At 33.1% G+C, this 12319-nt stretch overlaps 1 protein-coding gene across 1 annotated transcript; it reads right to left on the bottom strand.

The window, feature by feature from the left end:
* Positions 1 to 199: 199 nt before the first annotated feature.
* Positions 200 to 12275, bottom strand: NT1 (Neurotrophin 1). The gene is given in 10 exon segments (XM_069124114.1): positions 200 to 419; positions 738 to 1034; positions 1127 to 1432; positions 1891 to 2055; positions 2517 to 2678; positions 3172 to 3295; positions 3849 to 3951; positions 5390 to 5536; positions 6063 to 6221; positions 12243 to 12275. Coding segments are annotated over 10 exon segments (1716 nt in total).
* Positions 12276 to 12319: the final 44 nt, after the last annotated feature.

The raw sequence follows: 12319 nt of genomic DNA on the forward strand, positions 1-12319 counted from the left end.
GCGAGTACAGAAAATAAACTATGAAACTAACAATAAGTCGAATTGTAGTATCTACTTTCGACGTATATATTTATTATATATATAATACTTTCGTTTTTGCAAGGTTGATTAACGTTAAAACACGATGAACATCCGACAATTTTAATTTCTTACAAAAGAAAAAAACGATCAGGTACTCCGAAAAGAAGCAAAATTACGCTCAAGATGCAATCAAAGGTTTCCACGAATTGGAATCGTTTTGGTCCGATGTCGAAGAATCTTCAGACGATTGTAACATCATTGCTTCTGGTCTGAAAAAGTCGATAATCGGGTGGTAATTATAATTGATTCGCCTCTGCGGTTCTTGGTACTCGTCGTCGAAACCACCATTTTGTAGCCTTGACGTTGCGTCCATTTGCAAATCGTATGGTTGACTGTATCTGTGTAATTCCAAATTTATTTAATTCAATGCCCAACCATCTATAGGTTTTACATCCTTAAATTTAAATAAAAAGTTCATTTAAATTCAATTCTAGATTTTTCATATTTAATGCAATATTTAAAATTTAAATTTTCATTACTTCTAAGTAGTAAAAAATTGCAAATTTCGGATTTTTACATTTTAAATAATTCAAAATTCCAGATTAAAAAATTTAAACTTTAAATGATTCAAATTTAATTTCAAATTTCAGATTTTTTAATTTAAAACGTAAGATTCCTGACTTTATGTCATGATACGTAAGGTCATTGATGATTACCTATTTAAAATCGTACTGTTCACAGTCTCGGTTTGTTCCTCAACATGAGACGTGGATTCTCTTCTATATGGTGGTCTATTGGGTCTACTTGGTCTAGAACCTTTCAGTAATGGTCCAGTATATCCTGGTGCTCTAGTATTCGGTGCGTGTTGCTGAGGCAATTTATCGAATGGCCTTGAACTTGTAGACGAAGGTTTCTTTGGTCTTGTTCTTACAGGTAGAATAAACGGTGGCCTATTAGGGGTAGTTTCTACTGTAGGCTTTTTATTGCTTGAACCTGCAAGGTTTTAGAAATTTGTTCCACATTTTCACCTGGTTTTATCTTTCAAATTCTTTCACGATAAATAAAAAGAATGTTATATCTTTGATCAATTTACATACCAAGAGATGAATCGAAAGGGAACTTGTTTAAATAATTTAATTTCGGAGACTCTTCAAAGTCATCTTTTTGATCGCTGGTGGCGAAGTCAGATCCAGGAAACGATTCTTTAATTCTGAGTGATGGGTCCTTTTGATGAGGTGGAAAAATATCAGCGTAACCGTGCACATGGCAACTACAGCAAGATGGAACTTTGAAAATATCCATGTGAAGACCCAATTTATTATCCCAGGTTAAAAGTCTATGGTAATTGTACACTTGCATGCAAGAAGATCGATAGTTCTCTGATATGAAAGAGCAGCTCGATTGGGGGTTTCTGAAAGCGAAATTTAACGTCAGAGTGTTCAATGGTAAGAAATTTCGAATAATTTTTTCCTGGAAATTTTCTTCTGTAGTATTTCAATTTGCCTTGTTAACGTGGTAAAGTATCATTCTCTTATTTTCAAGGAATATTCAGCTTCAATACCACAAAGAAGATATTTTGCTCACTGATTTGTAACAAAGTATCGAATTTCGATTTCTATCGCGAGAGAAGATCCTCCGCTAAATTTTACTGAGAAAGTGTTAACCGAATCAGTTGCATTCAACTACAAAAATAAATCATTGGAACGAACGACCGAGGTAAACGGAATTGCCTTTTAAACCGAGCAGGAAATCTCAGCTTTAACCGTGGCTAAAAGACAATCTTGAGCGTAAAGTAGAAGGTACGTTCTGGTAGATTGCTGATTTTATGTAACGCTTGATGCGAATTAATTGCGATTGTCTTTTACTTACGAGCATTTCTCCATTCGTAGAGTTTGCGTGTGTTCACCGGTGTTTATTATGTATTTCCAAATACCGGAAGCGGCTCTAGCTAGTTGTGGTCGTGCATATTTGATGACGGATGGACACGTGAAACCTTCTTCGACATTTTCAAATGATGAACTTGCATCGGATCTTCTAAGATAAATTGATATGAAAATTAATTTAATAGAATAGAAAGTAATCTTACAGGAAAAATGATTGTGATTTATAAAAAGAAAACTTCGATAGATATTATGATTCAGTGTAAAATGTATATAATCCTGTATCATGATACCACGCGTTGCTACAAAGCATTGCTCTTAGCCCCAGTTGCCATTCAACAGGAGCACAATAGAACTAAACCTTTTACTCGGCTCATTTCTTAACCAGAAATTCCTATAATTATAGAATTTCGAGTTAACAAAGACAAATTCTAGTTAGATAAATTTTAGTTATACAGTATAAATCTGATATAAGTTATTTTGAATAAAATTTGATAAAAAACAACGAGTAAAAGTTGAGATCCATAAATGAAAGAATTGTTATATTCAAATGACAAATTAATTCGTCTTCCCCAATTGAAAAATTAATAATTATTATAAGTCTATGAGTCTCACCTCCTAATTTCATTACTCTCGTATCGATTCTCATATTTATTTTCCAGGGGCAATGCAATCGGAAGACTTTCGGCAGATTCGTCAAAATCTTGCGACTTGTAATCAGTCAACAATGCAGCGACCATCTCCTTGTTGCCTCTCAAACTCCTCGTAATCGCCTCGCTAAGAAAATTTCATCCTATTTAAATCCACGTAATAATAAACATAATAATAAATTCAATGAGGATTATTCTTCTTCTAATTTAATTCGTAACAACTTTCTCACAATTCAACGAAATCATGAGAACAAATGGAAGAAAGGAAACGAAAGTTTTGACAATTGCTTCCACGACTTCCTTCCCTATCTGGATACCCATAATTCCTAATTAAAAAAAAACTTATGGTTATGGTTATGAGAAAACAGAGGTCAAATAAGCATTGCGCAATGAACAATTCGAACGTGGAATCGTAGAAAAGCGAGCGCACTTTCTTTTAGTTAAACGAGCCTGCGAATTGTCTTTACTATCGTGAAACGACGTTTTAATTAACGTTAATCCCTGTTCATCAGAGAAAGTTTAATTTAAATGCGAGACACTGAATAGTTGCGTAATTGTTGCAACTTGTTGGAGGGAAGAGAGGAAAAAAGAGAAGAAAAATAGTAATACATGAAACTTACTGTGGGTAATCAGCTACTTCGAGACAAACTGTCTTCGTGAAGAAAGTACATTCTTTCTCTGTTGGATCTCGTTTTACTTCTGTGGGTCGTCTGGGTGGTCTTATTAGTGGTGTTCTCGATAGATCTGAAAAGTAATTATTATAGATCGATTTTGTTATATGATTGATAGACTGAAAATTTCTATGCATTTATGGTAACATACACAAGATAAGACATTCATTAAAATTAGATTCAGAATGTTTATGTAAATTCATATTTTTACGAATAGAAAAGAAATGAAACTATACTATGAAGTTATATTGTAGCTATTTTATATATTTTTGTATATTATGTTTATTTTTACATCTTCAAATTTCCCGTAAATACACAAGAAATACAGATTTATATTTTTGCGAGCTGAGAAGAAACAGAACCAAAGAGACTTGTTTCTTTCTTAAATATTGTAACAAGTACTATAAATATTTTATATACGTATTCTGTGCATTCTGCATTTTTAAATTCTCAATAAACGCTCGAACATTGTCTAATTATAATATTTAGTAACCGAAACAAAGTAAATTTACATAAATATACACAGTCTATTACGTAATATGGAACGTATTAAACAAAAAATTTCATGCAATATCCTGTCCGAAATTTGTTAAGACTAAATATAGAATAAAAGTATGAAAAATAACCTGCATAGACATTTCTTCGATTTAGAGAAGTTGGTCTTCTTGGAGGAGGTCGATAACCAGGTCGTTTCCGCAGGTTGGGTCTTATAATCCTCAATTCTTGTGGCTGTAATAAAAAGAGAAAAAGAAAACTTATCATAATCAGTGAACTCTGATACAGGCTATTTAAGCTATTTCTTTATCTCGTCAGAAGTAAACGAACATGTATTCTTTTAGAAAATTCTATTTATCGGTCGAGAAATCTTAATTACACATAATTAACAATATATGTTCCTCGAACGTCCGTTAGCCATTTTAGCCTGGTTGCTAATTAGTATTCAGTAAGGAAGGTTTCGCGGCATCCTTTGAGAAATTTACATACATAGCTTTGCCCGAGATCCTATAAAAATTACTACTGGTAATATAATAAACACACCAATTAGAAACTCGTGAAAGTAATCGCGGAAAAAATATATGTTGTCATCAAAAAGAAAAGCATTTTCTTGGAAATTATCACGTTTCAAGTTTTTATGTTTTAACCTTTCAATTTAGATTTATATATTTTTAAAGATTTATAGAAGATTTTTTCAAAAATTTATGCATATTGTATAAATGACACTGTTTAAAGAAAGAAAGGATATCATTTTAGAAATCCCAGTATTAACAAACCTGTTTTACACAGATCTTTGCGCGTAATGTTACAAACAGAAAGTTGAAGTCCGAAAATACAATAATTGCACGGAATAGCGGCCACATGTGACAAAATTGTACATTTCGATATGATTTACGATAGAAAGGAGTTCCAAGTATGACTTTCTAGGAATTTTTCTTGTAACGAGGTAAAGAGCCATCAATCTTTCATTTGAATACAATAATATTGGGCTCAGAACATCGTATTTACTGGGAAATGCAAAGCGATTCAGAAGTTGCTTCTTTAGCGTTCGTCGAACCTTGTACAACCATAAAAGTGATTGAAGTTAAATCGATGCCTGCTATTTGGTATTTACGGGTTATGCAGGATAATTTACTTTCCTATATTAGGTATAGAAACTTGCCAGGATGAATAAATACATAAAAGTGATTGCCAATAGAAGTAAGCTTTGCAATCATCGCGACGCGACGTCATCCTCGATCGGAACAAGGTCAACTTTACAATACAAAAAAGGTATCGAGGATGAGCTGACAATCCTTTATAATTCTATTAAGTGATACTATTCTTTTTTGAGTCACTCGCGTTAGTTTTTTCTTAGATGGTTATTTTTTCATATCCCTTATTCTTTTCCCCATTTCGTTCTTTTTTCAACAAACAAAGGGATACTTAATGTTTGAAGAAATAAATTTAACATATACAAACGAAAAATCATGTATATTAAGAATAAAACAAATCTTGAATATTTTCTATAAATCTAAGAAATTTTGCAACAATAGAGAGAAACGTCTGAATACAAAATGATTTAACAGACGTAATGGTGTTAAACGAATAATTTATATAAAATATATTTATACCATCAAAATATTAAATAATTGGCAACAGAATAGCATAATTTGTTCTTTTTATCGCTTACCTCAGGCAATTCTTCCAATCCTTCCTCATCACCAGTGGGGTCATCGGATATGACCTTCGCGATGTCCGCGCTTTTCGGTAGCATGAGTTCCCTGCTGGCATTTTGTCGACTTCCATTACTCAATAGTGCACGAACTTTTTCCAGTTGCTGTTGAGAATTATAATAAATGAGAAAATAATCGTGATTGACCTTTACAAAAAATATGCAACTTTCACAAATCAAATTGATCAACTACCCAAATACAGGACTACTTTCCATTTTGAAATTTTTCCACGTTGATCAATGTGGCTTCTGAATAGCTCATGCTTGACACATTCTAATATTGCTTTCCAGTTTCTCTAAAAATTTTGTAAATCGGCAAACCAAGAAAAGGAAGAATGCCTCGAAAAGCAACTATAATACATTTATAACTTTACATGACAGAAGCAATTTACAGAATGTAATGTATTTCTTAATAAATTCCAAAGAAGACTATAATTGTCAAAGTATAGTTTTTCCGAATCACATACGGATGTGTACATACTGCAAGGTGTGTTTCATGCAGGTCTGTTTTCGTGTTCTCATCAACGCTAATACGTTAACGATATGTTTAGCTCGTTAAATTAACAGCAGTTAACCCGACTAACACGGCGTGTAAGCGTTATTTAAGTAAATAGAAACTTCTTTCACTCACACTCTCCCGTAATTTATCTGTCCTGTTCTTGAATGCTACGTCGTTGATCTTGATGGACGTGACCGTCGTCTCGTTGTTTTCTTTACGATCGTTGAGATCCACGTCGTCTTTCAAATCCTTCTCAACGCTGACGTCGATCGAGGACAGTAGCACGACTGCCTAGAGAGTGAAACGAACCCCGTGTATTCGCGTAAACTTATTATTACCGCCGAAAATTCTGGGTCAGCGAGATCTCAGCTCAGACACGCTTATTCTTCATTTATTCTCGACGAATCTTCTTCAACTATTAATCATATTTTCACTTTGTAAGGTAAAACGTATTTTCTATAATTCGACCTCGAATTCGCTTTCGTTCGTAGATGCAGAAAGTTTCCAAGGAGAGAAGAAATAACGTTCTAAAAATTTTTGTAAGTTTTAAAAGAAGAAGTTTGAGAAAAGAAAGTGCTTTGAAAGAAAGTTTAAACGTACTAGGAGCTACATTTAGATTGGAAATATTTTAAAGAAAGATTTAAACCTACTAATTCCTGTTATATTTCTTTTTTAATTCATGGTATTCTAAAGTTACATTTTAAAATGTCACGCAGATGTCTGTACAATAAATGTACAGTTTCAATTAGTTTGATTACTGCCATTCACCGACCAATTTACTCCACAGATATTCACACATATGAATATTAATCGAAATACTAAACCACAGTTAGTAGAAATGTCCATATTAATAGTCCTTACGAGAATATCGGATACTCATACAACAGGTAGGCAAATAAGTCCTGTTAATAATAATTCCTTGATTCGATGTAAAATTCGATATCTTGAGCTAGCTATCGAATTATCAATGACTTATTGTCATCTTCGAATATCTAATTAATTCTCCCTTCTTCGTTTCCACACAAAATATTAAACTTAATTTAATAAATTCTATATTTTATATAAGAACGATCCTCTTCCTTTATCCAAATAATTGTGATTCGCCAGATTCTGTTAAATAGACAAAACAGAAAATCATCGTCCAGGAACACGTTCATTGACTTCCATTCTATTTAAATAGATTTAATTCAACGACTTCTACATTGTCCATAAATTCTTCTCTTTATTTCAATAAATTATTTCAAGGAATTGTGCACCTTCTATAGAAACTTCATTTTACATTATCTAAATAATTATGATTCAATAAATTCTTTTAAACAACGAAAGCAGACATTCCCCCTTTGAAACCACGTATACATATTTCTATTTAATTTACTATAAATAAATTTAATTCAACAAATTTCATATTCTCTGTAGAATGTTCCTCTTCTATAGATCTAATAAATTCTATATTGTTCAAATTTGTATTTTCCATGGAAACTTCCTCTTCCTTTAATTAAACAATTATAATTCAATAAATTCTTAGACTATGCAAGCAGACATTACTCCTTTCAGGAACACGTATACCGTCTTCCGTTTTTTCTTTTTTTTTTTTTTTTGTTTCTCGCTGAGACAGTACAGTTTATCGCTTAGACGATCTTATATTCGAAACAAATCCTTTCCCTTTCATAATCGTAACAACGATAGGATTTCCCGGCGGATACAATAGCACAATTCTTCTATTATGATTGCGGGAATTGATCGCTAGGGAAACGTTGTACGGGCGAGCTTCTCGTTTCTGTGGGTCTGGATATCACGGAAGAAATCTTTGGCGCGTGGTGGAAGCGCGAGCCATAGAGAAACGTTAATTTCGTTTACGTTGCAGCGGAAGTGGCGTTGTAAAGTGACGGCGCGTAACGCGTCGTGAAATCGTCGTGAAAACACGACCGAGTGGATTTAACGACACGGACCACGTGTCGGTCCGGTGAAATTATGTGATTTTTTCTCCGGACGACGCCAGTCTAGGAAATGATAAAAAATGCACATAGATACAACACGCTCGCAATTCGCGGGTGAAAGTCACGTTGTTCCGCATCCATGATTAGTTTCAAGCAAACGCAACTGCCGGTGTGTGCAGCCGCATGCACGGATTTTTCTGCGATTGGGAGATTGAACGAAAGTTTCTATTGAATAGCGTTCACGCGCCGTAGTTGGATCGAGTAAAATGTAAATCATGCGATCGATGACGAGCGTAGTGGTCAAGATAATGAATTCATTTATTACGTTTACCTGGTTTCTCTGTTTCAATTTAAATGAATGGTTGTGTAACTTTCACCCCGATGCAGGATCTTGAACAGAAGGGTACTTTCTAAAATATGAATTTCTTAATGATATCGAAGCGCCATGATCTTGTTCTATATTTCAGTGTTTCTATCTTAGGGTTTCCTAAATTGGGGACAAAATCGACAAGATCTAGCCTAAAATGGATCTACGATTGTTTGAGTGGAGTCGGTATATTTCTGAGAATTTAATAATCTCCCGCTCTTACTTTGAGCCGTCTAACAGGATATATCACTTAAGTGTAACACGTCAATTTTAATGAAATTTACATGAGATAATTCCTAGAAAGATATTGGACACATATTGTTTTTTTCTAAGGGGTAAAATCAGTTTCTGAATACAAACAAAAATGGTTTGGACAAGAGTCGTGAATTTTTAATGGCAAATTTTGCTACATAGACAATTTTTCAAAATATTTAATAATTTGTGTAAAATACATATAATAAATTATTAAGTGCGATTCAGTTCTATTGTATTTCAAATATGTATATATGCATTTCCATCCTTGTTCATACAAATTATTTATTAAACTCATTCCAGTTTATTCTACATTATTTAACCACTAACTTTATGCTAATTGTTATTAAACATTGCTAAGTACAATTTGACTTCACAAAATAATTATTAACGACAGCTGTACAGTTGATTTTTTCTTATCAAATTAAGTTAAATGCTATCGTATCATGGGTGGTCTCGTAGCTCAGAAAGCTGTAACTGGCTAGTTAGTGATCTGTCTGACGTCGAGTTTAGCATAGCCAAAGGCGACATTCTGTCACACGTCTTAACGATATCCTTGGACTGTGTATCTCAGTTTCCACTAACGCCACCCTTACCAGTTACAACACTGTTATCGCATTGTTATCGTTTCAATAAATTATTATTCCCATTGTTCCATCCCTATGGGACGTTTTTCGAGTTCCTATAGTTCTAACACGGATCACAATGTGTTCGAGACTTCCGACATAGAAAGATAAGAGAAATGCGAATACGAAGTGTTTGTGTTAATGTTGCCATTGCAGGAAATGGTCGATGTAACAACACGTGTGGAGACTCGACAGTATTATGCGACGTGAAATAACCATAAACGTGGAAATTCCAACATATCCTCTGCTGTTTGCAATGAGCGCTGACCTAGTAACCATGATGCTCAGCAGAAGGAAGAGCTACGATTTCACTGTGTGATCCTTTTTTCTTTTCATATCGCGAGTGTTCATCAATTCTTAGCCAATAACGTACGATTTTTCAGGATATTTTGTAACATTGTTGTACGATTATTTGTTTGAAACACGTGTAACGTTTCCTGGTGTTTTGTTACTCGATTAGTATCGATTTCTGGTGATCTTCCTTTTTACTTCTTCGTAGTCTTCCGAATGGAGGACTAAATATCGTATTTCTGCAATATTATATCGTATTGGGATGAGTAATTAATTCATTTACATTTTCTCAAAACATCGAATGTCGACGTTGATGTACGTCGAATGTAATTACTTTGATATAAAATCTATTCTTTTTAAAAATGTAAATTTTCATAAAAATCCACAATCGGCGCTTGTGAATTCCGTTTGCCTGTAATTAGCTGAGAAATCAACAACTTTCGAATACCATATTATATTATAATGAGTCACAAATTTTGAAGGAGCTTCATTTAAATGCTTGAAACGTTAATACCTCTCGTGTGAATGGAAAAAAATACAACAATACGACAGGCTTTCTACCAATACATGTAGCAGGTTCTTTTTATAACATTTCCTTCGTACACGATGTTTTTTCTTTCTCGTTACGAATATCGACGTGGTTAAATTCCTCGAGTTACAAAACTTTCATGAAACATTTCATAAGGTAAAACATTTCACCTTAGATTATTATCGAGAACTTTCACCGTGCTTATCGTCCTAAGAAGATATACACTTGTTGCAAATTATAAGCCGGTACGCCGATATCATCGATTTATTCCGACGTATCAAATCAAAAAATCTGTTCAGTGAAATTTAATACGTAATTATAACTATGGTTCAAAGGAATTACTTGTAATTTTAAAGATAAAGAAGGATCTTTCACAAATCAGGTAATACCGTAATCACATCGTTGGTTTGTTCAAATAACGATGTATTTAAGAAACTCTTTGATTTCAAGATGCCTGCAAAAATTAACTTCGATAATGAATTATTTGATTACAACATAAATTGTTCTACTTTTATCTTTATTTGTATATATATATTACAATCTAACATTTTCAAAAATAGTGTCAATATTTTACATAATAGAATAATAGGATATTAATAATGAAGTTATACTATTTAATAAAAAGAAGGTCGCAATTAGAAAACAGCTTTCCTGTAATAATAAGCAATACATATAACAAATGTTTTATTACAGATCCTTAAAAGCCAGAGACCATTAGCTGGATCATAAATGAGCAAAAATTTGTCAGTATAAAATGCTCAGGTAATTAATAACTTTCTTTCTGAGATTGAGTTCTAGAAAAAATTTACTTCTCTTGACTGTCTCAGTCTTTTACTGAACAATGATGTGCATAATTTGTAAAATACAGTTTTAAATACATATTTTAAATATACTAATATCTATACCATTTACAACACTACACAACTTATCTTTGCTTTGAAGGTCAATAGATCGTACGTTAATCTGTTAAATCAAACTTTCAAAGAATCGTCTCATTCGAGAATTTTACAAAGATCAGTTAAAGATAACTAACGTGTTATAATATACGTAAATTATATCGCATGATAGGTGATTTCATCAATCAGAAACGAAGAGGAACTGATGACGAAGCACGCACGGTGAACTATCTATCGAACAACCTAATCCTCAGGGTCCAACAAGGGAGAAACCGAAGGAATAAGCAAACTGATCGATGAAATACGATAAAAGGAACGAACAATTGCCTCTATTGATGATAAAAAAAAAAAAACACGCGAGTAGTTGCACGTTCTACCAACGATCTTATATTTGTAATCGTCGATAAATCTTTCACTCGCCAGCACGTGAGAGGGAACTCGTAGCAATTAAGGGAATCTATTTACTTTTCCTGATTCCGTCAGGTTACCGGATCAAGGCCATGCAAAGGTTGTTCCACTTTACGCGAAGAGAACCACAGGCGCAGAATGTTAGTCATCCGTTCTTCACGAAAACACGGAAACTTCTTTCGAGTTCCTATCGACGAACTTAGGAATGTTTGGTTGAACATGTTACATATCAGTGATGTGACGTTTCATGTTTCGTGTTTCATCGTTAGGAACTAATTAACGGGATACCTTACGGTTTATATACGTATATAAACGTGATATATATATATATATATATATATATATATATATATATATATATATATATATGTATGTATTAATCAAGAACAATTACTTCGAAGATTGCCTTCTGGTAATTATAAATTACCTCTGTAAATATTAATTGTCGATCGATACGAAGATGTTACAATATAGCTTTGTACGTGTCATTTTTATCTTTATTGAAAAATTTAACGTGTGAACTATATTATATATGTACGGATTTTAATACTTTTTCTCGAAAATTGAAGACTTCAATGAAAAAGAAAAAATCAAAAATCAAAAACAATCAAGTCACATAAAAAGCAAACTGATGAAACAACTACTTAAAAAATTTGTATAATAATAAATTTGTACAAAACTAAGTATGTTCGGTTTGATTTCCGAGTAACTTAATTACAAGTCAATAACAAGTGGCAACACTTGGTTGCACATGAATGCTTCAGACTAATTTGAACTTTCTTAGATCATTTTTGTAATGTTCATAACTAAAATATTAGGATCATTTATGAAATCGTGTCCATGAAAGTTACTCGCGATTAAAAAGCCATGGGACATTAGTTAATTATCGACAAATTGGCGAAAGTAGAATTGTCTGGCATGCTCTTATACATTTAAGACAAGACACGTGTTTGGAACCATTAAAACTACCAAAATGAATAATATAACAAAAATTTCAATTTCTTACCACCGTGATAAAAAATAGTCCACGCGTCATCATCATTCCTTCATATGATCTCTCATCAAGGTCTTCTCACTTCTTCC

Source organism: Bombus flavifrons, chromosome 11, assembly GCF_040668555.2.
Source record: "Bombus flavifrons isolate JBK064 chromosome 11, iyBomFlav1_principal, whole genome shotgun sequence".
Classification (NCBI taxonomy): Eukaryota; Metazoa; Arthropoda; class Insecta; order Hymenoptera; family Apidae; genus Bombus; species Bombus flavifrons.